This window comes from Paramormyrops kingsleyae, chromosome 7 (genome assembly GCF_048594095.1).
Source record: "Paramormyrops kingsleyae isolate MSU_618 chromosome 7, PKINGS_0.4, whole genome shotgun sequence".
NCBI classification, from domain to species: domain Eukaryota; kingdom Metazoa; phylum Chordata; class Actinopteri; order Osteoglossiformes; family Mormyridae; genus Paramormyrops; species Paramormyrops kingsleyae.
In genome coordinates, this window is record NC_132803.1 from 26,515,441 (window position 1) to 26,541,835 (window position 26,395).

At 40.0% G+C, this 26,395-nt stretch overlaps 3 protein-coding genes across 5 annotated transcripts; all 3 read right to left on the reverse strand.

Moving 5' to 3' along the window:
* On the reverse strand, nt 1-3,804 carry LOC111852592 (ankyrin repeat domain-containing protein SOWAHB). Its single transcript, XM_023828690.2, has one exon. The coding sequence runs from the start codon at nt 3,224-3,226 to the stop codon at nt 980-982; it is 2,247 nt and encodes a 748-aa protein (XP_023684458.1). The 5' UTR covers nt 3,227-3,804; the 3' UTR covers nt 1-979.
* Nucleotides 3,805-3,932: 128 nt separating this feature from the next.
* On the reverse strand, nt 3,933-11,819 carry ccni (cyclin I). The gene is made up of 7 exons (XM_023828692.2): nt 11,566-11,819; nt 10,523-10,679; nt 9,300-9,434; nt 8,866-8,940; nt 6,833-6,973; nt 5,630-5,860; nt 3,933-5,125 (listed from the first exon to the last, which is right to left on the reverse strand). The coding sequence occupies exons 2-7, from the start codon at nt 10,634-10,636 to the stop codon at nt 4,652-4,654; spliced, it is 1,170 nt and encodes a 389-aa protein (XP_023684460.1). The 5' UTR covers nt 10,637-10,679; nt 11,566-11,819; the 3' UTR covers nt 3,933-4,651.
* An 853-nt stretch (nt 11,820-12,672) lies between these two features.
* Nucleotides 12,673-24,301, reverse strand: taf1c (TATA-box binding protein associated factor, RNA polymerase I subunit C). Of its 3 annotated transcripts, XR_002840268.2 has the most exons (16): nt 23,891-24,301; nt 22,965-23,061; nt 22,563-22,615; nt 21,970-22,065; nt 21,825-21,895; nt 21,107-21,354; nt 20,805-20,930; nt 20,514-20,631; nt 20,296-20,367; nt 19,673-19,808; nt 19,390-19,518; nt 19,132-19,306; nt 18,902-19,039; nt 17,264-18,664; nt 13,050-13,114; nt 12,673-12,762 (listed from the first exon to the last, which is right to left on the reverse strand). XR_002840268.2 is itself a non-coding variant. In XM_023828689.2 (14 exons), exons 1-14 carry the CDS (start codon nt 24,023-24,025, stop codon nt 17,343-17,345), a joined length of 2,916 nt encoding a protein of 971 aa, XP_023684457.2. In that variant the 5' UTR covers nt 24,026-24,301; the 3' UTR covers nt 14,873-17,342. The 3 variants fall into 3 exon arrangements, 1 of the variants encoding a protein (XP_023684457.2); XR_002840269.2 differs by lacking the exons at nt 12,673-12,762; nt 13,050-13,114 and adding an exon at nt 14,873-16,785; XM_023828689.2 differs by lacking the exons at nt 12,673-12,762; nt 13,050-13,114 and having other exon boundaries at nt 14,873-18,664.
* Between the last annotated feature and the right edge of the window lie 2,094 nt (nt 24,302-26,395).

Sequence of the window (26,395 nt, forward strand, 5' to 3'; positions counted from 1 at the left end):
TTGTACACATTTACATTATATGGATTTATTTATACGAAACCTTTAAAAATAAAATACATATATGAAATATGCAAGACACCACATATTAAGGTTCAAAAGTAAAAGTCAACAAAAATAGCTCTGGCACATGCAAAATGATCTGCATGGAAACACACGTTTATGTGGTAAGGCAACATAGCTAGTTTTTGATTATACGGAATTTTATCTTTGTGGCCATTGAAACTTCCTTAGTAGGGTGCATCCTGCAGCAGTAACAGAATACAGGTCACATTTTTCGAATATGAATCACTGAGTCCCTGTCAGTCACTGCAAGCCTGGAACACCAGCAAAGATAATTACTGTTTGTATGCTGAGCAATTAGCATCCAGCCACCAAGGGTTTTCCATATAAAATTCTAATGTTGCAAAACCCTTCACATTAGCTGCTAGGTTCATACATATTATAAAAAAAACTATGTGAAACATTGACTGGACTAAAAGAAAATTATGGGTTCCTCTTCAGAAAAAAAAATGACGTACCACTTATGTAGGGTGTTATGCAGTAAAGCACTACAACAATGTTTAGAGCAGCTCAGGCAAACATAAAATACAGTGGAAGCTTTATACTGAAGCAAAGATGGATAAAATTTCTACCACTAAATATTAAATGTCATATCCATTATAGTAGATGAGCCGATAAGCTGCATATTAATTGGTAAAGACTTAAGATTTGGGTATGAATAAAGTATATATATATTTTTTGGGAAAAACCTATAATTGTAAACAAAAGATGCAGCAGATGCATTATTACACAGCAAAGTCACAAAGGTGTTAAACATCACAGAATTAATAACTGGTATGCATTGTGTAATAATTGTATAATACTAGTACAATGTTAATTTTCAGCAATGACATCAGAACAGATGTCATCAGAACCCAACAGAAATATGCTAAAAAGAGGGGGGGGGGGGAAAAAAAAAAAAAAACATTAACGGCTGTGTTTATACAGAAGACTCTGAATGAGCGTGGATTTTCAGTAGCGATTTATGCTTGAGGATTGCAGCTATGGAGGTCTGCCTCTTCACAGAGGGACTCGTGCTGTTTGGCTGTATCAGCAGCTTCTCTGAAGAGTACCCAAATATCTTACCATGTGCAGTCTTCAACTTTGGAGCTCCGAGCAACTCAAGGAGATCCCTGGAGCCATTGAGGCCAAGGTATTGCCACGCTTTCTTGCCACTAGTATCCCTCAATGATACTTTGGCTTTGAACTTAAGTACTAGAACACGGATCAGCTTCCGGTGTCCATGGATGACTGCCAGATGTAACGGGGTGTATCCGCAGGTTGTTTTACTGTCAATATCAAAGTTCAGTCCAGCTTTACTAACTCCATACCACAGAGTATTAAGAACACGATGATCTCCATGTTTCGCAATCCAGTGTAGCACTGTGTATCCTGAAATGAAATCCCTCTTATTTAAGAGACTCGGATCCTCTCGAAAGAGAGTGTATATTTCAGTCCAGCACCCAGAAGCTGCCTTGACCAACCAGTCATGTTCTTTTGATTCTAACGGCACTAAGGTGTTCCTATGGAAGTAAGTACTCTCACTTGTGGAGACCTTGTGATCAGGACAAGCAACATCCCCAGATCTATTTAAATGGGAGGGTCGACTTAGATAGCTCATGCTTAAAGATGAGGAGAGCAAGTAGAGCCTGTTCTTCCTTGCGGACACTACGTCATCATGGAATGGCTGGTCCAGGTCAGCTCCCAAGCTACGACACATCCTGCTTTGGAATGCACTGGACTTCCGGTTCTTGGTATGCAGTGGAACGGGGAGCCCAGACTCTGATCCAGACTGATCTGCCCTGGGCACATCGTTAAGGTAACCAGCAGAATGATGATAGGGGGTCACTTTTCTCTCTGCGCGATGCAGCAAAGCCATCTTGGGCTCCAGGGCACGATGAAGCATCTCATATACTTTCTGTTTCCCACTTGAGAGTCCCTTGAAATTGAGGCTTTCATCACTGGCCCAATCCTGGTCTTTGTGGAACCTCTCAGGCCACTCAGAGTTCTCGTAAGACGGTAACAAAAGATCTCCGTGACTGGCAGAAAGTCCAGTCCGATACATTTCTGAATAGCTGTCCACTGAGGACCCAGGGCTCTCTGGTGGTAAGCTGTGGTAGGAAAGATGGGGGTTCATTGTAGCTGCTACACTGTCTTCCTGCTGATGGGATCTGGTACTTTCAAGGATCTCTACAGGTGCTGGTTGGCTTCCATGGCTGGGGGTCGCTCCTGTGTCATCCGAATCTTTGTGACAATTCAAAATACAAGAAGACGATTGCGAAATATTTCTGGTTTTTACAGTTAAAGGGCATAATGAGCTTGAAAATTCTAAGTTTTTACGTTTGATTTCTTTTTCGACTTCATCCACGACACTTGGTTTTGCAGGTTCGTCCAGAGAGACATTACTGCTGCTGTATGGATAATTCTGGGAAAATGTCGCTTTCTGGTTGTGCAAAGGTTCGGACGGTCTCGGTTTAGCGATGCTTGCATGTTTTTGTCCAGTATTTGTTGGGGCAACAAAAGATTTATCGCACTCTTTATCTTGTGGTTTCTCAACCCCATATAACACTTTAGCTTCAGGCAATTTCAAAGTACAGCTGCGGTTCTCGGTAACTCTATCGGTCTTGGTGATTGACGTATGTAAAGTAGAAAACGGAGGATTTGTGTCACGTTTGTCTTTGCGAGCATTGTCTACATTGGTAATAATCCCAGCAGACGGCAAAATATTATTAGTGCTTCGAAGCGCATTAAACCCTGTGTGTGACACTGGTTGAGTATTTAATTTAAACTTAGTTTGAGGTAAAGCCTGACCTTTCTCCAGGTTTCCGTTTTCCTCTTGCGGGGAAAATCCTGTTTGTTTAGATTTTTTATCCCTTTCCCAGTACGCTTTCGGAGTGGGGACGGCGTCTCCGACATGCACCGTGTACCTCTTCTTTAACACAACGAATGACACACCTTCCTCTTGTTTAACCACCGCCACAGAGTTGACAAATTTTTTAAAGAATTCTCTGTTCTGCGCCTTGTTGTCGTCCTCTCTAAGGAAAGTTCTGAAGTGCGTCAGAAGGTCGGCGTTTTTGACTCTTCCATTTTTGCTAAGAATAAATTGTAGCACGGCGTCTTGACTTAATTCAGAGGCCATGTCGACTGGCGGAACCAGGAACGAAGTTGCGCCCAAAGTTAGAAACATTGCAAGTTAGTTAGTGCATGTAACCCCTCCCCTGCCGTGCTGCCTGCTCCACCTGCATCCGCTTAGCGCACCTGAGTCACCCACCGTCATATGATATTTACTATAAACATTTTCAATTATTTGTAGGAATTTATGCGGCATCAATTTTAATTATTATATATAATGAATGATTTTGCTTTTAATTAGAGAGCAGGAAATCAATTTCTTCACTTCCAGGTAAAACAGGACTGCTAATCAATATTTATGCTTTTTATTTAGTTTTTGTCTTTTACTTTTTTTAGTTTTTAATTTTCCATTTAATTTTTCCTGTTACTTGCTTTTATTTTAAGCACTTTGAATGACCTGTTTGCCTTGCCTTGCTATGAATTATGGGTTACATAATTCAGCTTTTTTCCATAACTATAGCTACCCGTGATCTAGAGCTAAACTTGATTTTTTTTCTAACACTCTTTTATACTTTAGTTTAGACAGACTACTATTATTGATTAACCATTCATCTTTTTTTTCAAATTTTCACAGGAAACGCTGCTATACATCTAAGACGTAGACAAGAATAACATTAAATGACATCACGTAATCTACTAGATAGATAAAAAAAAATCTGCAAGTTCAAGACCGCGAAAATTAGAATCATTCCTCTAGATATAGCATTCTAGTTACAGTATTACCATTCCTTTAAAATTTAAAGCACAAGACCAGGATAATATTTGGGTTTGTTTCTTTATTGGTGCCCCAGAGATTTCCACAGTACAAAGGTAATTATCATGACCTGGCATAGAAAGATCATTTTATTAGACAGTGAGCTAGCATATAAATCGCAATGGAAAATGCTGTGGATTCCGGTCAGTGCAACATATCGCATTGCTTTTATTTCATCTATCATGGATCCTCTTCTTTAACAGTGATAAGAACATGCTGCATCCTTAGCTAGTAGCTACACTTAGCTACACTTTCAGCGAACTCCTAAAACATACTAAGGATCACTTGCTCAACGAGCGGTGGAAGACGAAACAAAGTCAGACTATTCATTTAAGTGGGGACCAGCAAACTGCTCACATTGACAACACAATGTACCACATTCTTTCAAGCATGTCGCATGAATAGCTTGAAACAACACAATACAATATGCACAATATGCAGTGGGAAAAGCCGTAACACAGGAGACATGAAATTTTAAAGGCATTTCAGGAATCGTGGAAATCAACGCTATCTTAAAAAGAAAGAAAGGTATATATGGGTTTTTTTCTTAGTTTTTTTTTTTTTTTTTTTTTTTAATTGGTGCTTAACAAATAAGTTAAATATCAATAAGAAGCATTTTTTTGTATTTTTGGCTCAGTCTAGCCTGGAGAGATAACGCCTATGACTGTGGACTTGTCTTCTGCTCTGCACGTTATTTATTAAGAGAAGGCCTGTTTTCTTTCTCTTTTAGATGACACTGATGGCGGGTTGCAGTGGGGGGCAGGGTGAGAGGCTGCCGTCCTGCCACCCCAGCGAGGAGCTGCAGGCAAGGCCCTGCCCCTCCCCCGCTGCCCCCTCCTGGTTGCCGTCTTCACTGTAGAGGCATCGGATTCCGTCGTAAAACTCGTCCACTTCCATCTCCTCCACCTTGCGCTTGGCAGAGTGCTTGCGGGACAAATGGAGAGGCCGGTTACGAAGACGGCCTGGGACGCAGGGCCGAGCAAGGCCGGGGCAAAGGTGGACCCATTTGCCCCTTCGAGATGACAAGGGGGGTGAGCCAGGAAGGTGGTGCTGGGACAGTGGGGGTCCCCAACTGCAAGACGCTTGGCTTTGCTGCAGGGGCTGGTATATGTATAGAATGTTGGGAGGCAAGGAGGCTTGGTGTGGAGGCAGCGAACGTGCAACCAGCTCTCGACACTGGATTATCTGGGAGCTGTCGATCTGAGAAGCACAGCAGACATTCAGTTAATTAGCACCCAGAATTTCTGCATAATACTACCAAGAATATATAGTTTTTCTCCAAATTTGCCCAGAAACTATACTCATACCTTCCAATTTATTTTTGATTTTTGACTATAAAAGCACTAATACCTCATAGCCAATATAATATAATCTGAATTTACTGGTTCAGTGTCACCACCCCACGTACTTAAATATGTATAAATGTTAAACAATTTAACAACAAAGCTAATACTAATTTTTACTAAAGAGTAATAGTCATATTAAGCGTGAAAAGCTGCCATATGCAAAACATGTAAACAGCACAACTACAAAAGTATAACATTTTAGTTAGCTGATAATTAGTACAATTTTCTGTAAGTACAATAATTGCCTGAGTGTCAGCAGTATCACACAACATGGCTTAAGCAGAAATCCATTGTCAGGCGAATGTGTTAGATGAATATGTTTTGTAAGGACAGAGATGCTACTGCTCTCAGGACATACCTGTGCCTTTTTGAGCAGGTCGATAGTGAGAGCCAGCCAATCAGGACAGCACTTCTCGACCTCCAGGCTGATGATGGCAACAGCTAACATGGAGCCTTTCATCTGCAGCACCCTGTGGTCTGCGAGGCAGTGGTGCAGCTGCTGAGTGAGCAGCGAGACGTGCTGGGGAGCATTCATGCCCAGCAGACCCAGAGGGAGACGGCACTCGCACGACAGCATCATCGCATAGAACTGTCATGGAAGGTACGATGAGAGTAAACAGTGACTTCCCTAAATCACAGCATTGTATGAAAATGCATGTAGCTTTTATTTCACGGTTACACAAAACGGAACTTAAATTCTGCTTCCGATGAAGCTTTATGAATGTTTGAAACATCGTGACTGTGTATATGTTTGTTTCTGCCGAATCTCTTAATGTATAATGTTTAAAATAGAAAAAAAAGCATGTGAAATCATTGCCATCTTGAACTGCCAGTGCCTGTCCATAGCATAAATATTTTAACTAGTGTCCAAAATGTTACCTACATTAACTATAATGAACATTCATGGAATCAGTCTCTCTGAGGTAAAATACTGAGCATATTAACAAAATTCTTAAATTCCACAAAATATATCACTTATCTAACATTGACCTTTTATACTATAAAGCTACTTCGGGTTTTCCTTCACCACTGAAGTCTGAAACCTATCCTAACACCACACAAGTAGCAGGGGGCCAGTCAGTCGCAAGGCACACTACCTAGGGACACCAGTTCATCTAAGCCATACTTTCAGACTGTATGGTGGAACTGCAGCACCATAAAGAACCCAAGCAAATACAGGAGGAACATACTCCCCACACGCAGGGGTAGGAAAAGGCCCACAACCCGGAGCGTGTCAGGGCACATTCGTCAAAACTACACATATGATTTAGTGTGCCCTGAAATCCTATTCAAAGTGTAACAAGAACAAAATACTGATTAAAAATATGTTTAATATAATGCACATTATATGCATATTCCTATGTTATCAATTTGCAATAAACAACAAATGTTGTTATATAAATGCATGCAAGGCACTAGATGAGTAGCTCACACCATCTAGCACATAGAATTTACAGTAGGAAACATTTAGAAAATGAAGATCTAAAACAAACAAAAAAAAAACTGAACTTCCACTGAAATGTAATCAAAACGTGTAAACGAAAGGGAGGCTATGGCTCACTATGTGCAGGAAATCCAGCGCTGTTGCTGTGTGCAGATCCCAGTTGAGTTTATCCAGTATGATCCTCTCCATTCTCAGGATTTCAGATGGAGAACAGCCACATCTGCTGGTCTTAGCCAAATCCTGCAGGGACGGGATGCACTGCAGAGAGGCAACATGGTTTAGGTCACCCAGCTTCGGTCTTTTTAGATTACATGTATCACAGCAATCACTGCAGGCCCCCAACAGCTGCTATATGTAACCCAGTTTGAAACTCCATCTATGATATTATTCATGTTGACAATTACATTTAATTGACTGGTCAACTGGTGAAATGGTGTGTTTTTATAAGATAGTATTATATTAGTACTATTAGGGAATTAGTGTAATATTTTTAGATTTTTACAATTTAAGACTTTGATCTGTGTAATCCGTGGATGTACAAAAAGTTAAATTTGAAAACCAATTTCACCGATTCACTGAAAAGAACAGGTTCAAAAGAACAATTCCTTGATGAATCGAACATCACTACCATTCACATGGATAATTTTGTGTGCAAGTAGTGTTTCTCACTAAGACTGTTTCACACTGTGGTTTGAATAATGCTTTTCCCTCTGACTGAAAATCGCACAAATGTAAATGTGATTCTGCATTGTATTGGGCTTAGGTACTAAAATATCAATCATAGTAGAACAGATTTGCAGAGTAGTAACATCTGCAAGTTTTTTGGGGGCAGTATGGTGTAGCCTCACACCTATTAAAAAACAAAACAGTAAGATCCTGATATGCAGATACTGCACCTGAGACTATAGACATACACACTACATGGACAAAAGTATTGGGACACGTATAACAGCTGCCACTCTTCTGGGAAGGCTTTACACAAAGCGTGTCTGTGGGAATTTTTGTCCATTCACCCAGAAGAGCATTTCTGAGGTCAGGCACTGATGTTGGACCTGAAGGCCTGACTCGCAATCTCCGTTCTAGTTCATCCAAAAGGTGTTCAATGGGGCTGAGGTCAGAGCTCTGTGCCAGTCAGGTTCTTCCACACCTGACTCACCCAACCGTGTCTTTATGGAACTTATTTTGTGCACTGGGGCACAGTCATGCTGGAACAGAAAAGGTCCTTCCCCCAAACTGTTCCCACAAAGTTGGAAGCACTGAATTGTCAAAAATGTCTTGGTTTACTGAAGCATTAAAAATTTCCTTCACTAAAACTAAGGGACCTAGCCCAACCCCTGAAAAACAATCCCATAACATTATCCCTCCTCCACCAAACTTTACAGTTGGCACAATGTAGCCAGGCAAGTGACATTCTCCTATCATCTACCAAAGCCAGACTTGTCTATCAAACTGCCAGACAAAGAAGCATGATTTGTCACTCCACAGAACACTTTTCCATTACTTCAGAGTCCAGAGGCAATGTGCTTTACACCAATCCATCCAACACTTGGCACTGCGCTTGGTGATATGAGGTTTGCATGCAGCTGCTCGGCCATGGAAGCCCATTCCATGAAGCTCCCGCGCACAGTTTTTGTGCTTGGGTTCATGCCAGAGGAAGTTTGGAACTCTGCAGTTAGTGAGTCAACAGAGCATTGGTGACTTTTACACACTATACGCCTCAGCACTCTGTGACCCCACTCTGTTACTTTCCATGGTCGGCCACTTCATGGCTGAGTTTCTGTTGTTCCTAAATGTTTCCACTTTGCAATAATACAACTTACAGTTGATCATGGAATATCTAGCAGGGAAGAAATTTCACAAACTGACTTATTGCCAAGATGGCATCCTACAAATTGAATTCACTGAGCTCTTCAGAATGACCCATTCCTTCACAAATATTTGCAAATCTGACTGCATGACTACGTGCTTGATTTCACACACCCGTGGAAATGGGTCTGAATGAAATATCTGAATTAAATGTTTAAGAAGTGTTCCAATACTTTTGTCCATATAGTGTATCAAAGAAATTAACAAATGGATGTAGACTTTTCTTAAACTCAGAGAACATAGACTGATTTGCAATGAAGTTTGCCTGTAACTGATCAGTTCACCTCATCCTCTTCAACCGTCTTGATGGCCAAAAAGAAGCAGGCGATGGCAATGCAGCGAAGGTACTTTGGACGGGCCTGAGAAAGGTGGGACACAGTCACATGCAAAATCTTTAGCATTCACTTAGTCTAAATGCACTAAGAACTTCCCTGTACTGTGTGCTAGAGCACAGACTGACCAATCAGGCATCAAAATATAAGCATTCCAATCAGTGAGTTCCATAAAAGGATCTTTAAAAATGTACTGCTGCTCCAAATTAACATCACTTTCCCATTCTATCACTATATATTTTTATATATATATATATATATAGTATATAAGTATGGCCACACAGATGAAACATCACCATTGTAAGTCAGAAATCACCTTTCATACAATGAAAATGTGCTAGTCGTACAAAAGTATGTGGACTTCCTCAGTACTAAATAAAACTTACTTTGACGGTGGTTAAAAACCTGTCCAAAATGCTGATGGCTAGGGAGAGTGTCTCTGGGTAAAGCTTGATGTTTTTCTGCAGGTCAGTGAGCCACCTGACAGCTTCATCCCTCTGGGGCAGCGAGACATGTGTATCCTGATAAGAAAGAAAATATGACGTTTATTAACAAAGAAATAAAACTCAACCATGATCAAACTTGAATTACCATCGAAAATAAAATCAGATATCAAAACATTAGAATTTTAGAACCATTATATGGGTACATAACAGCCCAGCAGACTACTTATCATGCTTATAAAGGACCCAATGGCACTTAGGGTTGTGCACAAAAGAATCCAGTTGAAAGAATGCTTAAGCTAACAGTCGCCGTTTTTAAGTAAAGCCTGTAGTAATCAGAAATATCTTAACAAACTTTAAATAATTCAATTTAAAATAATGCACCATAATAAAATAGTAGTAGTGACTTGCTCAGTCACAATCATTCAGTTATGCCTCAGAATTATTACTTTTATCTAATCTAACATAAATGTCCTAGACTAATATTTTTTGTTCAGAGCTACAACTAAGTTATGAAGAACACAAGTCAACATAAACATAAAAACATTATTAATACACCAAAAATCCTATTAACTACGTAGAATGCCATTAGGAATATAAAAATATTTACAAAAACAACAGAGAGACTAATGAATTTAAAGGTTTATCAAACTTTGTCTTGGTTATAGGTATAGTTCAAGGTCCGACCTTGCACCATAAAAGACTTCAATACCCATAAGCCCTGTTATGTTGTCCTGGTTCCATTTCCATACAGTTAAGCACACTGCATTTGTGTTTTATTATTTTTTATATGTCTATGCATAATTCATATTCTAAAGTATACTTTAGAGCTTACACAGTTAAAGGTTCTGACAATTTACATTTTATTGGTAATAACTGCTACTTGTTTAGTCCGTAGACAAAGGACAAACTACTTGGTAACACCACACTATCTGGCTGCAACTACGAGAAACCTCTGAGCTTTCTGAATCAAATAGGTGCTCGATGCACCCAGTACAATGAATAGAACAAGATGGTGAAATTAAGTGGGACTCTTACTAAATGTTGCTTATTAAGCTTTCTGAATCATGCTGTGCTGGAAATCACAGTTTGTGCCATAATGAGAAACTGAACTGAAGGAATACCTTAATCCAAACATTGGGTCACACCTTAGGCAGTAGACTCACCTGATTAGATGGGATTTTTGACACGTACGCCTTCCACATCTGAACCTCCCTAGAAGCTGCATTTCTCAAAAGAAATGACAGCCGCTGGCTTTCCAAGGGCTGGGCAAACTTCATCACAACCCTTGGAGAAGCCGGCCTCCCCACGGAATACAGCTCCCTGTAAAAGGACAACGACCGCTATTTATACATGTCACTTACGTTAATAATGCTATTAGTCTCGGCATCAAATGCTTTTAAGTAATTCAACATAAGTTAAGGTACATGATTCACCAAATAAACACCAAATAAAATGTGAGTGCATTAAACTAGATTATGAATACATTTCTAGTGTATAAACAGGAGAAACTACTAATACAGCTGATCGATGACACCCTAGATTCTGTAGTCTAGTGTCTTCTGATGCAAATTTTACACAAACACCAAACCAGACCAAAATTCAAAAGGCATTTTCTGTGCAGTGCATCAAAAAATAAATATTATAAATATTTATGTTCTCAGGCTGTTATTTTATGAAGACTGTGCATGTCTACTGTTGTGTTTTGGAAATGAATGCCCTTTAAATCCTGATAAGAGCCGGAACTTGCTGTGTGTCTGAGAAGCACAGAGGAGACGGCGAAATCACATGATGTTACACCGACAGCCATAACCTATGTCATCTAACAGAATATAAACTATACACCCAAGACATTTAAAAACTCATCGAAAACTGCTAACTTGGCAGACCGTCTGGTTAACATGCACACTGGCTCATATTTAAATAGGCCTAAATATAGTATGGCCACACATTACAAGAATGCTAATTAACAGTTATAGGCCGATTTACAATGACATATATTCAGCTGGCACAGTTCACTAATAATAGTATAATAATAACAATAATAATAATCGCTACTGTTATTACTATAACGTAGCTAACCTGTTGGTTGGCTATTCGTAGAATTTATAATCCTAGCGAACACAGAAACGGTAGTTATTTATTCATGTTGCAGATAATGTTCTAAACAGTCATATCGTTTTAGGCTAAAATAAATTATTTCGCTTACCTCCCCTACAAAGCTGTGAGAATCACAGTTGGAGGTGACAATCATCCGGTCCATTAAACTGAAGTAAAATAAAAAAGATAATAATATAATGGGAAGTTTAGTCGTCCATTTTGGCTTTGGCCTTAGGTTGCGTTTATCCTAAGGGGAGGGGAAAATAAATGTTCCTTATGAAGTGAAATTAAAAATATAAGGAACGGAATAGACAAGCACGTCTACTTCCGCTGAGGGGACAGAAAAGGAAGGAGGATACTTCGACCTTCTCTTACTGCGTCATCTGACATAATATGAATTATCACTGTAACAAAAGCAAATTACGGATATTTTTTCCGCAAATAAATAATATTTAATATTCTACCTTATATTCTGCACAATTTTGTATTGTTACATGTTTCCTACATGTTGGCGTTTTCATAAACTTTGCTGGAACTATTTTTTATGGCGAATGAACACATAACAATACTGCTTATGTAATAGAGTTACAATGTCCGTGTGAAAGCTGCGCGAAAAGGTACACCGTACAGTTGATCCCTTCCCCCGGGCAATTGGTTATGCAATTTCAAAAAATTATATTTTTGGCTTTTATCTTAACATGTGTATTGATAGTATTAAAATACATATATTCATAGAAATTTGTAGTTATAAATTTGTTTACTGTGAATCTTTACCTACTGTAAGTGGTGTTAGTAGAAAGGCCCAGTAACTATGTACACATACTGTATGTATTGATATACATATTTTACTTGAATTTTCTGGTTCTGAACTCACTTGCTACACTGAATGATGGTCTTTAAGTGCTCCAGATTTGCATGTCAGACTTAAGCCAGATATCAGCCCACAGTACAACAGTGAGCTTTCTTTGAGAAACACCAGACTGAAGAGAGGTCTAAAGATCATTCCATCCACTTACTGTGGTCAGGGTCATGGGGGATGGGGGGGCTGAACCAGTGCCAGGCAGTACAGGGCAAAAGGCCGGGGTATTCTCTAGTCACGATGCCAAAAGTTTTCAAAATAAACATTCATATCTTTACTTTGTAAATTTTGAATGCTCAGTATGTCTTCAACTTCCTTGCATATTCTGTTTGAGCAGCAAGGTGACTCAGTGGTTTGTGCCATAGTCTCACACCTCTAGGGTTGGGGGTCAGAGTCTTGAGTCCAACTGTGTGTGTGGTTCTTGCATCTTGTGGGCTTCTTTCCTGACTAAAAAAAAGGTGAATCTGTCTTTCTGAATAAGCAATTAGAGAAAATAGATAGAACAATTGAATTATAATCCTAAACATTTGAAATAAGAGAAAAAAGTATGATTGACCTTAAACTCCACCTAAACATCTATGATTCAATTTAATGTGTGAAGAAAAAACAAAATACATAATTTTAAGTTTCCAAAATAAAAACAGATGTATCTCCACATGCCTGCACAACCTTAACTAAGAGATGTAATATAGCAAGACTTACATCTTTTTGAAAGCAGAGCTTCTCACACTTACCTCTCAGCAGAAAGCCAGATACTGCACTGTAGGGTTTTTATGTAGCAGATGAATGGCAATTAAACCTAGAAAGAAATTTACCTATGTTAAAGTTCTCATTTTTTGGTGATATTCTATATTATGGCGGTTTTGTATGACTCGTACATTTTTTTTTAGACATTTAGCACTTGAAATCCCATTACATTCTATTGGCAAAACTGCAGGAACACTAATTTTTTTACGTTTGGTACAAACACATAATTGTAAGCACTGTAGACAGGCACGTGTATAAATATCATATTTCTGCAGATGGCCAAAAGGGTGCTACAGAAATCCTGTTACTTTATTTTTGTCTTTATCAGCCTGTTGACATTGCAGACTTCCGAGAAGGCTGTGTGATCACAATGGGCGTTTAAGAACTATGCAAACAAACGGACATCCCATCTTCCCCAGGAACAAACGAACCATTTAATTAAATGGAAATATTAGTTAGAGGTTCTTCCAAAATTATGTTGTAAACAGTTGCTCCATTTAAAATATTTGAAACTATTTTTTTTTCTTCTTAATCCAGGGTTATATACAAGGAATGGACTGACAAAAGCAACTCATCAAAAAAAGGACTTCAAACTGACTAAGCACAATGACCAACACAGCTACCAAGCCACCTCATCTTAAGCCAAATGCCAATTAGCAAGTGTCAAAGGTCTGACAATCTATAATCTGATATGTGGTTTTCAACACCACATAAGGCAGCTAACAAGTTCCAAAAGGCCAAAGAGTTAGTGGGTAATTTACTTAAGGGAGCACAAGTAGCTTAGCAACTCAGTTACTACTCATGCACAAATTATGAACAGATATAGTTACAGCATGAGATGCATGAACTGTTATGATTGATTAATTAGACAAAAGTATATTGGTTAATGACCAAATTTTCCGATGCAGAAATACGGAGCCGCAAGCGAAAAATGTATTAATTGACACATTAAATGTATTTGAGGTACAAAAATAATTCCATTCATGGTTCCGGAACTGCCTCTGAGGAACTACAACCAGGCCAAGTTCCTGCGGCGTGAATACGACACAAGTCCCTGATCCCTGAAAAAAACCTTCTGGTTCCAGCAAAAAAAAGTTCCAGCAATGTGAAAGTGTCTGATGTTAAATGTGGGGATGGATCTGTAATGGTATGGACAACTACCTCTGGGGAGTCATAAGGTCTGGTGACGGCTCTCCACTAGGGTTTCCCAATCCAGTCCTTGGGGACCCACAGATGGCCCATGTTTTTGCTCCCGCCCAGCTCCCTGCCAGACAGTACACATTTTTGCTCCCTCCCCGCTCCCAAGAGCAGGGAGGGAGCAAAAATGTGTACTGTCTGGCAGGGAGCTGGGCGGGAGCAAAAACATGGGCCATCTGTGGGTCCCCCAGAACCGGGTTGGGAAACATTGCTCTCCTCGCTCATATAGCCAAAGAATACAAGACCACACTGTAAGGTCAGGTGCACCCAGTGATGCAAAGACAATTCGCTTATAATGTTCTGATATATCAATGCCTCCAAATACAGATTCTAAATAAATTAAACACCTTTCATGGCCTCCCCAATGACCAAATCTAAAGCAGATTATCGCCATCTTACCCAGGACCCAGGTCTTAGCAAGTCTGAAGCATTTACCTCCATACTAAGGCACATGCTGACATGTATTGTAATAGGACAATATTGTGTTTTAGTGATATAATCTAATTTCATTGTATTTGTTCACTTTCTCAACTCAAACATCTTCCTACCACACTATTGCCACATTTCCAAGAAGTCTGCGTTAGCCTGCTCAGGATTAAGCCAGACACACAGCTTTAAGAATAAAAGCACATTTTATGTACATTGTTAGTTTAATGAAACTTAATCACAGTACACAAGAGTGGACAAGAACCTTAAAAAACCCATTTCAATAATGTACAGATAAATTACAGTTGTAATAATGGAAAACTAGCCTCATATTTCTAAAAAAAAATATTGTACATTTTCAGCCACTTATATGGCAATTGTAACAACCACAACCACATCCTGCTAGATTGTAAACAACAATTTAATCATCAAAAGCTAAAATATTTATCCATACAACAGTGGTTCCCAAACTTTTTCTGCCAGGTCACCCATCTGCAGATGTTTTTCGTGCCCCCCAATGCACGCGCGCGCGCGCGCGCGCACACACACACACACACACACACACACACACACACACACACACACACACACACACACACACACACTCTCTCTCTGCTGGACCTACAGATACCATAGGTAACCAAACAAAATTTTGGCATTTTTAGTTCTTTGATTGCTCCCACAGATTTTTATAAAACAGTTTCCATTTGAGGGGACTGAAAAAATGGTCCCAACATCATCAAAATAAGTTTTTGTCACAATTATAAAGTAATATATGCATAACACACATATACATACTTCTCTATGTCAACGCGGAGCAAGCAGTTCGACTGGAGAGCTTATCTTTATGCTTAAAGGAACTAGTGAACTCGACGAAAACCCACACAGACATGGAGTACATAATACATAAACATGCACACCCAGAGCGGAGTAAATCCACACACACACTTTGACTGTTGTAAAGGTTGCAATATGAAACACTGCACTAGTTCTCTAGTGGATTTATATATATTTATATTAAATACAATATATAAAACCAAAATTTAGTCTCAAACAAAATACTTGGATATGACTCATATACCAGTGCATAGAACTTGGATAAAGAAAACTAAGGGCTGCATCCGGGTCTAAACAAAGATGTTGGCTTCCCACGTTGACTTCCTGTGAATGAACTCCCTTACGATTTAATCAGTGATGTTTAAGAAGTCAGCTCTTATTCTCCAAGGGAAGAGCATAACTAAAATAGGAACTAAACACCACTCAAGACCAACATCAGGAGGTTTTGTGTTGTTGATGAACAAACTGAAGCATGACACAAAATTCACCACTTCCATCTGATGTTTATACATGAATTAATAAAAATTTAATTAGTAGCAGCTTGTATTTGTGAAAATTCTTTGCTATAGGGCAGTGTCCAGCTGATCTAGCCTCCCACACTGTGAATTAAGGGATACAGTGACATGCAAGCTAAGATTTTGTACACTTGCTGTAAGGACAGAAAACCAAGTGAACGAAGACCAATTTAAGTGCGCTTACTGCATTTCATTTGGAATCAAACTTTACTTGTTTTGACAGCCATCTATGAGACAGATATTTTGGGGATTCCCCCCCTCACTTCAATGGAAGACACATCCAGAAGCAAATGTTTATTTCTGGGACTGAACACAGCCCAAGGGGTTGTTCCATAAAGCAAGTTTTCTGAGTTAGCTGGGTTAACTTAAGATGGAGGTCATGATTGTCCAATAAGACTCAAGCAGCATTCCTATGGGACCATGGGACTTCAAATCCTGCTTTGTGGAACCTGCCCCCCCCCCAAGTGTCCTCTCTCAAAAATGTACAAGTATCAGATTAGTGAAAACCAACTACGTTGTGTTTATTTATACACCTAGTTCAGTCCATGGCAATTAATTTCAATGACAGTGAACCTTTCAAACACATTAAAAGAAAAAGCAGCTATTTGTTTCAGAAAAGCACTTGGCTGTTTGTGGTGTTTTTATCTGTTATTGCCGCTCCACGCAGTTCCTACTGAGGCTCGTCATCTTCTCCATCAAATCTGAAACTTAGTCATATGTTGGTACGTTTTTCTGTACCTAAAGTTGGCTGGAGGCACAAACATAAAGTAATTCCAAAACAGTTTACGGAGAATTTAGACAAAACCACATAGTTTCTACTTGTCAGATGGATGCACAGTTTACGCACTTAAAGCTGGTCTGATCAGCATTATCCAATCAACACTAAGTATAGACAACTTCTGATTGAACCAGTTTCAATTTTGTCACTTCCTGACATTTTCATCTCATTTTTATTTATTAATGAAAGTGTCAATACATTTTAATCACAGTTTTTGGGATTATATATCAGTTTATCATCGCAAGTAGGTCAATAAAAAGCCCCCCCCCCCCCCAATTTGGGGACCTCTGACATAAAACGACCACCTTCAGTCACCTTAGGTCATCTAATTGGAGAGGAACTTCTGCAATTCACATTCCACAATCTCCAATACTTGTACATGTCATCAGTACTCCAAGCTTGAAGTTTAGTCTGAGAACCAAATTAAACTGGCATTTAATAAACTTACCAGAGCATAATTAAGGATGCAGAAACAGAAGCATCAGCAGATATGAATTAAGACAGGCTATAGGTCTACTCTTCAGCATTTAAAAGCCCATGCGTGCTCTCTTCTTTCCTTGCTTGGATGACTGGGAGGACTGGGAGAAAGGGCCCAAGGAGGGCTTCCTCTGGGAGTTAGAGATGGAGGACACTTGAGAAGATAACGACATAGGAAAGAAGAAATCAGTTCCCTCTGTTCCTGCATCCACTACCTCTTCCTGGGAGCTAAAAAGAGCGCTCATGTAATCCTGTTTAAGTTGTTTTGGTGCCTTAGGGTTCCCCTCCTGAGATGGATCTTTTGGCATTTTAGCTTTATTCCTTGACAATGTTACGTTGCTCTTCTCTTCTGAGCTGAGTTTAGAGCCCTTAGGCTCGTGCTGAAGAACTCTTCCTGTTCTCTCAGGCTCTGCAGAATCCTCTTGAGTTGAGAGGTACCCAGAAAAAGTGCTGCTATCCAAATCAGGATCCTGACCACCAAAATCACTGACAGCAGAGGACCAACCATCCAGATCTGACTGGTAGCTAGCAGAAGTGGTGAAGCTTCCGGAAAGAGCAACACGAGGGCCTCGGGTCCGCTTTAGCCGCCGTCGTTTTCTACGCAACTCCTCGATCCTCTTCTCCCGATTCAGGCCCAGCTTTTCTTCCCACCAGTCTTTCCAACCTCCCTCCCAGGATACAGAGAGCCGCTGACTCAAGTCATCGCCCCAAGACTGAGTGTCCACAGGGTGGGGGGTGGGGAGTACCTCCGGCGGTGAAAGGCTGGTGGCACCACAAGTCAGCACCGATTTTTTTTCCATGACTTCCCTCATGTTATTCCTCAGACTGGTAATTTGGTCTTTCCCCAGAATATCTCTAGGTTTACCGTCAAAGGTAAAATGGTCTTTTGTTTTTAAGGTCCAATGTAACTGGCTGTACCTGGGGGTAGACCTTTGCCCGTTACGAAGCACATTCAGCCAAGATTTCCACTTCAGGAGGGTCGCCTTGCTGACTTTAGCTGGCCTTGGTATGTCCTTCGAAAGACTGACGTCCTCTTGCTCAGTCAGGGGGTTAAGGATCATATTTACACAAGGTTCATTAATACCATGTATTCGCGCGTCTGAAGTTTCAGGCGGACAGTCACTTTGACTGACAATTTTGCACTTTGACTGACTCACAATATTAGTCCTTGGGTTATTAACAGACTCTTGGCTTTCCTGTGGTGATGAACCAGACTGTTCTGTGACAGAATCCTCATTCAGCATCTCTTTGTGTGCTGCTTGCAGCGAGTCTTGGCTGGCTGGTCTTAGAGTCTGGTAGAAGATATCCCCAACTTCAGAGAGTTGGAGCACACAGAGGGACTCCTCTTTGTCATAGTAGATTGATGCAATACCTTGGATCAGAGAGAGTAAACTGCACGTCAGCTGATTCATTAACACAACATTAATACAACACAGACTATTTATTAATAATCAGTTTATAATAAGGTCCAGTAAATTGTACACGCCAGACGTTTTAATTCTACAGGACATAATAAACCGACTGCTGTGAGAATTTGAATCAAGACAACCAACAATACAAACCGTTTAACTACAGAATTTCACTAAAAGCAGAATAACAGCCATCTTACCAGCTGCAGGCACCGTTAGCCTTTCCTGGACATTCTTCTGCCTGTGAGGGATCTGGACGGGGAGGTCAGCCAAGCTCTTCATAGGACAAGACAGTTTCTGAGGAGCTCCTAAGACTTGGGCGGCAACTGCATTCCCACCTACCAATTAGGAAGGATTTAAAATTTACATCTAAAATATCATGTAAAATTATGCAAAATTACAATTAATAGAACTTCAGCTATAGGCATACCACTATACTGCAGAAGCGTTAGTTCCTGGGAAGACTGGGATCCTAAAATCACTGTGTTTTGATGCTGTGATGCCGTACCAACGGCCTGGGCAAACATGGGTGGGCTTGCCATCATGTGATCCCATTTGATCATGGGCAAACACGGAAAGCGCTCGTCCATGATGTATGCAGAATGCTGCAGGAGAAAGAAATACTTAAGCTTTGTATCCATTACCTGGGACAACTGAAACCCAACTGTGAGCAAGAAGAGTGATTTACCTGAGTGGTGACAAGGTGGTGGTGTGTGTTCACGTTGCAGAGGTACCTGGATAAGATAACCCTCTCGCCACTCTTGCAGCCTGAGGTAGCCCCGATGCGAAACACAGTATGGCTGCAGGTTTCCTTGGACTAATGGAGAGGGGAAAATTGTAAACAGGATTTTTAAGACAACAGATACTTGGAAAATAGAAATAAACAAACTTTTAGCATATAAAAGATTAAATGTATTGCCATTACGAATAGAGAAGAAATGTCAATGAAACAAAACACAAGAAGTGGTCACCCTGATGTCTGATAGCTCCAGACCGGTTCGGTCAGCATACAGCATCACCCTGGGATGAGCGGAGAAGTCACACCATCGCCATGGTGACTTGGCATTGAAATAAAGGTTTCCCTCCTCCTCACGGAACTTCTGAAGGCTAGAAGGTCAAGTGCAGGGTGACAATCAAAACAACATATACAGGTAGCAATAAATAAAATCGTGATATAGAATTAATGTCTACTTTTGAAAGACAAAGAACTGAACACATCTCATCTAAACAAAAAACTGAGGGCACAGATACTACAGTAAAACCCAAGACAGGCCAGTGTTAAATCTCATGAAACAATTTAATATCTATAAACCGGTATACTATTTAAGCTAAATCTTTAGCAACATTTAGTGGAATAGCAGGATATTAAATATCTCATACGCCATAAACAAAAGAATGACAATTCAGAAACCTTTTCTTTTTAAATTCAGTCTAGGTAACATCTAAACACAAAGCATCATTTTTGTTAAGGATGGCCAACTTTACTGGGTGACAAACTTTACTGGAAGGTCTATAGAATTCCAACACTCACAAACAAACATGCTGAAGTACTCCGATAACAGTAAATCTGTTCACACGATGCTGCATTTCTCACCTTCTTCCTACAGTCCAGAGATATGCAACTCCACTCTCGCTGGCAACAAGAAGTTCCCCTGGCATGTGTGGACTAGAAAGCCCAAACAAACAAACAAACAAACAAACAAACAAAACAGCCACCCATTAGCTTCAGTCATATATTGCAGCAGCCTTAAATTATTCAAACCTGTAGCAAGATAAAATCATTCACTAGCTAAATGCTTTAGGAAGAATTACCTGACAGTGAGGCAGGTGGCCCTCTCTTGTGTGTTAACCACATCAAGCGGCTGGGGCTTCTGAGCGGAAGTAGCTACCCAGACTCCACAGTTGTAATCCGTACGCACCCCAACATAAACTGATAAAGGCAATAAAACAGACAAGAGTTAACAAAACAAAAATACTGAATTGAACATTTCTATCCACAATTTCCCAAACGACAACATACATAAGTGTTACAAGCTCTGCTGGACTATGACTCGCTAACATTTTTAATTTTTATATTCTAGCAATGACATAAAATTTGCTCACCACTCTCCTCCATGGGGCCGACACTGACCTGCCGAATAGTGCCATTGACCCCATAGTTGATCGGCTTATTCATGAACTTGGGTCGTGGTATATTCTCTTGAAACTCTACAACCACTTTGTGAAAATCTGAATATTAGTAAGAGACTCAAACTGTAAAGTTTTCTGCTTGATGCATCATAATATCAAAACAAAAACCTGGTCATTGTATTTAGGATAAACAAGAAGGCAATTTCCTTTCTTTAAAAAATAATTGTGTAGAATAACCACATAAAATAGAGATGCAACCCAAGAAAAAAGGATACTAAGTGAATTAAGGGCAGCTTTCCTGGGATATACAAGGCATCCTTCTTGAGAAGTGTTTGAAGTAGAAATTAGAAAAAAGCCTAGAGCTCCCCCAGTGGCCACTTCGTTGAATTGCTTCTCTTCCCTCTGCAGAGTCAACTCTTCATAGAGTAATTCACCCAAGAGCCCAGGGGGGATGTCATGGATAACATCGCCTAACAAATTGTTGTAGAGGCTGGCTCTTTTTTCAAAAGGTTTTAAAGGACACCTTAAAAATGAAATGGTACAGGAAAAAAAGATACACAAAACAGATTGACTGTGGTTAACAAAAATTTGAATACAAATACATATAGAAATTAGTTCAGCTGAAGGCAGGAGGTGTGAGGCTATAATGAAAATCAGTGACACCCTGTGCTACCAACATGGTAATTATGAAAGAATTATTATTTAGGGGCGATGTGGCCCAGGAGGTTAGCATGTGGTGCCCATGATGGGAAGATCACTGGTTCAAATCCCATGGTCAGCAGTTGGGCACCATTGGGCCCTTGAGCAAAGCCCTTAACACCCCATTGCTCAAGGGACTGAGTGACCCTGCTCTCTCAATTATACGCTGTTTTGGACAAAGGCATCAGCTCAATAAATAAATGCAACTGTTAACAAATGCAGTATACATGTATATATTAACTTTCTTATATACTTTGTATATAAAAATATAAGTGTGTTCAGCAGTGGACTTACTTTATGAATTTTGCACTAGACATAAATCGCTCCATGTTTTTCATGCTGACAGTGGTTTTCTTCATACATTCCTAAACAAAGGCAAAATGAAATCATGCTTCGGCTCATAAAGTTGCACGTGTGTTTCAAGAAAACACATACGTACCTTCAGCTCCCCACTTCCAAAATCAAAGTGGTCCTCAAGAAGATGGTTCATCGTGCTAAAGGCATCCTCGGACTTATACAGGTAGAAGTTCTGCATCTATGAAAATCGTACAATTAAGCGCATCAGAGTGATACTATTTCAGTGTTACCTACATCAATGGTCCTCGAACCATTAAAACTACTGACCCTTTGCACCACAGCTGAAGACCACTGATTAACTGCAGAATCATATCAGTAGGAAGAGCAGTTATTTTAAAATACATTGTGACAAGCCGAAATTTTCAAATGAATGGCTTTGACAAAACCAGAAGAAAAAAATATGAATATTTGCTTTAGGTTAAACCAGGGGTGGGCAATCTTATCCGCAAAGGGCCCGTGTGTATGTGTGTTTTCGCTGAAACTCCCTAATTAGATTACTAATTAGAGGACTGATTGACTGAAGAATCCTCACACCTGGGTTTGAACAGCTGGCCTACAGGTCATCCCAAAAACCTGCATACACACCGGCCCTTTGTGGATAAGACTGCCCACCCCTGGGTTAAACAGTAATATACAGCTTTTGTATTTTACACATCAAAGTTTCAGCAAACTTACGTGTTTTGGGAAGTCCATAGCACTTGGAAGATGACGTGAAGACCATTTGTTAACTGAAAGAGACGGGAGATGCATGCTGTGAATCAAAAATACATGCTAACATATTTATACGTTAGAAACATTACCAAAAAATATCTAAAATAGACTGAACTACAGCAAAATAAAATAGACAAGTTATGTTTGGGTGAACTGGAATTTAAAGGGCCACCAGATCACTGCTATTGATAAGAAAGCAAATACAATTACACTATAACATTGTTATTTTATAGCAAGTGTAAAAAAAATTACTTAATATTTGCATTTGCTTTTTGAATATGTGGGTGCAGTTTTAAAATGCCTTTTTTAAATGGACAAATATATAACTCAGCATAAGAAATAGACAAACATTTTAATTTTACTAACCGCTTTTGGGTGGCAAAAGAGGTGCTACAATAGATTCGACTGGTGCCCATGTTGGCCCATTCACCTTGCGCTGCGCCAGAAAGGACCAATCAGCCACCTGCCCATAAGAAGAATCGCAGCAAAGGACAAAACTGACTACAAATGTACTATCAAGTCACACACACTCAGGAACAAAAATACTAATCAAAGTTTTAGAAAATAATAAAAACATACTATTTTTATGTTTAAGAAAGACAAAAAACACAGGTCTTAATTCAGACTGGCTCTGGGTAAAATTACATTCCCAGGCTCTTAAACACTATAATCACTTGAATCCTAAAACTGGTAAATAGAATCAGGGTTGTAGAGGCGAATGAATAGGGGGCTGAGTTTTTACCGGGGGGGCGATGGCAAACTATGTATGACTTAAGCCAATAAATACACATTTATTGGAGGGGGCTAAAGCCCCCTAAAATAGGCCTAACAACGCCAGTCAACAGAATTATATGCAGAATCAAAGGTGATCCTGTCTTGGGGGGCAGAGTTCTTTCATTGGCTGACTGGAATCTACCCAGGCTGCATTCACACGGCTGGAGTACACCCTGAATGGGATGCCAGTTAATTAGCTACATGTACACCATTAATATGTCAATATATCAGCATATTAAAACCTCCCTACACATTACAGGAGGTTCTCAACCCCCATACGTTTCTGACTGTAAATTCTCCATGAAGCCTTTGGGCTAAAGACGGTGAATATTATGCTGCACATGCTGTTACCATTCAACTGACAAACCTATAAAATCTTCGTTTTTATCTTGGGAAAACTTAGTCACGTTAAGTCATATAGTATCTTCACTCTAACATAAACATAAATTGAAATGTTTTTAAGATACGGAGTACACAAGCATAATGCATGCATATAGGAAAATACTTTACACACTGACCTCGGCAGAACCGGAGTCGTTTCCATATACGTGGCCATGCAAACCCCAAGCATGCACAGGACAATCGGCCTTCTTTTTCGGCGGCCCAGTGTAATAAAAAACAGGAAAAAGCTGATCTGGAAATTTACTGTCCATCCTGGTCACCGAAACAACTCACACTACCTCCATCCAATAGTTACATGTCCAAACATCTTCTCACCACGCCACAACACAGGTCGGAGGACGCAGTTTCAATATATTTTTCTTTAAGCTATACTCAACTGAAGTGAAAAATAGCAGTTTATTATGAACTACTATAAAGTAACAAATACTGTATTACTAGATAAAAATTACGCGATTAGCACATGCAACTTGCCGGTTTAGTCTTGAAACCCAGCGAGACCACATGCAACGGGAAAACAGACACGCACACACACAAAATGGCGAATGTATAATGTTTTTTCATTGGCTGACCAAAAGCGGCACAACCAATCAGGTTTCCTCAAACAAAACTTGCGTAGGACGGGCATTGCATTCAGCCAGGTTTCACTTTCAGTGAGAATCGTACGTGTGTCATTCTGAATCGGATCCAAACATGTGGATCGGATCGTTCGTGGCGACTTCACGTGTGACGAGGGATGGGTGCTAAATATGGATACTGCTGTCCCATTATGTCTTAACCCGAAATGAGAAAATATTCGTAACATTTTCTTTGCGAAGTCAACCATAGAACTACACGGAGTCGTTTATGTGCCTGCCCATGGGCGTAAATTACGGGGGGATAGGGGGGTTGTAGCCCCCCCCCAATAAATCAAAACCAGCTAATACGACCCCCCAATAATCATGCTTTCCCCGTGATGGGTGGAGACCTCGACCCCCCCAATGTTCCAGCCAAAGTCACGCCCTTGTGCCTGCCCATAACACATTTGTGGCAAAATAACTTGAAAGAAATCACATTTATTTTGTGAAGTGGGCAACATTTATCCTAAACGACATTCGGGTTTTTCACACCAATACAACGGTATATATTTATTTATGTAACATTTTATCTACTGGTCCGAAGAACCACATTAGTAGAAAATGACCAGAGGTATTCAAACTGTGGAGCGCGCCCCTCTGGTGGAGTGCGAAGGAAATGCAAGGGGGTCGCAGACGGGAGGGAAAAAACAGTGAACTATGTGTGAGGGGGCTGTGAGCTGGGGGCAGATCCTTTTCGAAATTGTTATTATGTAAACACATTTTATGTCTGTACACATTATATGACGTTAAGTTAAAATACTTAAAATGTGTAACATTAATTGGCACCACGCATTAAATACACTTAACTTTTATGACTAACAACGTCAAATGCTCAGTTAATGCTTGCATACTTGGAGGAACCATGGTAAAATTGCTAGTAGTATTACAACAAAATGTGATGGCAAAACAACACCAAAAATGAGCAGATACAGAAAATATGACAGTGCACATGTTAAATATGGTTGTGTCATGTAACAAACATGCTTTAATTGCCTTTTGTGCTTCTTTTTGCTGACCCCATCTTGGTCTCCATAGCTTGGGGGTCACAGCACAGGCTCAGCCAATGTGCAACACCCCTGGAGCTGGGGGTTAAGGGCTTTGTTCAAGGGCCCAAGGGCATGTGACTGTTCTGCCGAGACCAGGGCTCGAACCAGCGATCTGATCACAGGCCCACTGAGTCACTGCTTAGGTCATATATGTATTACAGGTGCGTAGGGTCATGTATGTATTACATTGTAGGGACCTATTACTTTGCCATTAGGTCCCCACAATGTAATACAACCATTTTGTTCAGTCCCCACAAGGGGAAACTCAATTTTATAAAAATCTGTGACTGCAAAAAAAAAAGAAAAAGAAAAATGTCAAAGTCTTGTATTTTGTTTGGTTGCATAAGGTTAGGGCTGGGTAGGGGTTGCAGTTCTCATTGTTGGGATTAGGGTTTTTCCCATATAAATGAATGGAGAGTCCCCACAAAGATATGAATACACACATGTGTGCATGATGAGGTAATGGGTGGGGAATCAAGACAAGTATATATGACAAGAATTTATTCCCCTGGGGGGGGGGGGTTGTTGGTGTTATCTAGTAGATGGATGCGGTGAGTGTCGAGCCTGTCATATTAAGCACAGCTACAGGTCTGCACATCACTTACATACACAATAAACAATGGACAGACAGGGGCACCAGTTCACCTAACACCACGTTTTTGTGCTATTATCACATGAGCATCACATGTGCTGTAAACACACACACAGACTGATGAGGGTCTCAAACTCACACCCTCTGAGGTGTGATGCTGCTGAGCTAACCTACACTGTCTGGAATAAGCTTCGGGTTTTCCATCACTCATTACTGGACAAAGTCCATTAAAACCATAATAATAATACCAATATAATACCAAGAATATGCCTTGTTTTAAGTATTCCTCTGCAGTATAAAAATATTATAGGATAAAAGAAAACGCATTTTTAGACTGCAAGCTAGCAATTGTGATGTGTCATAAATTGA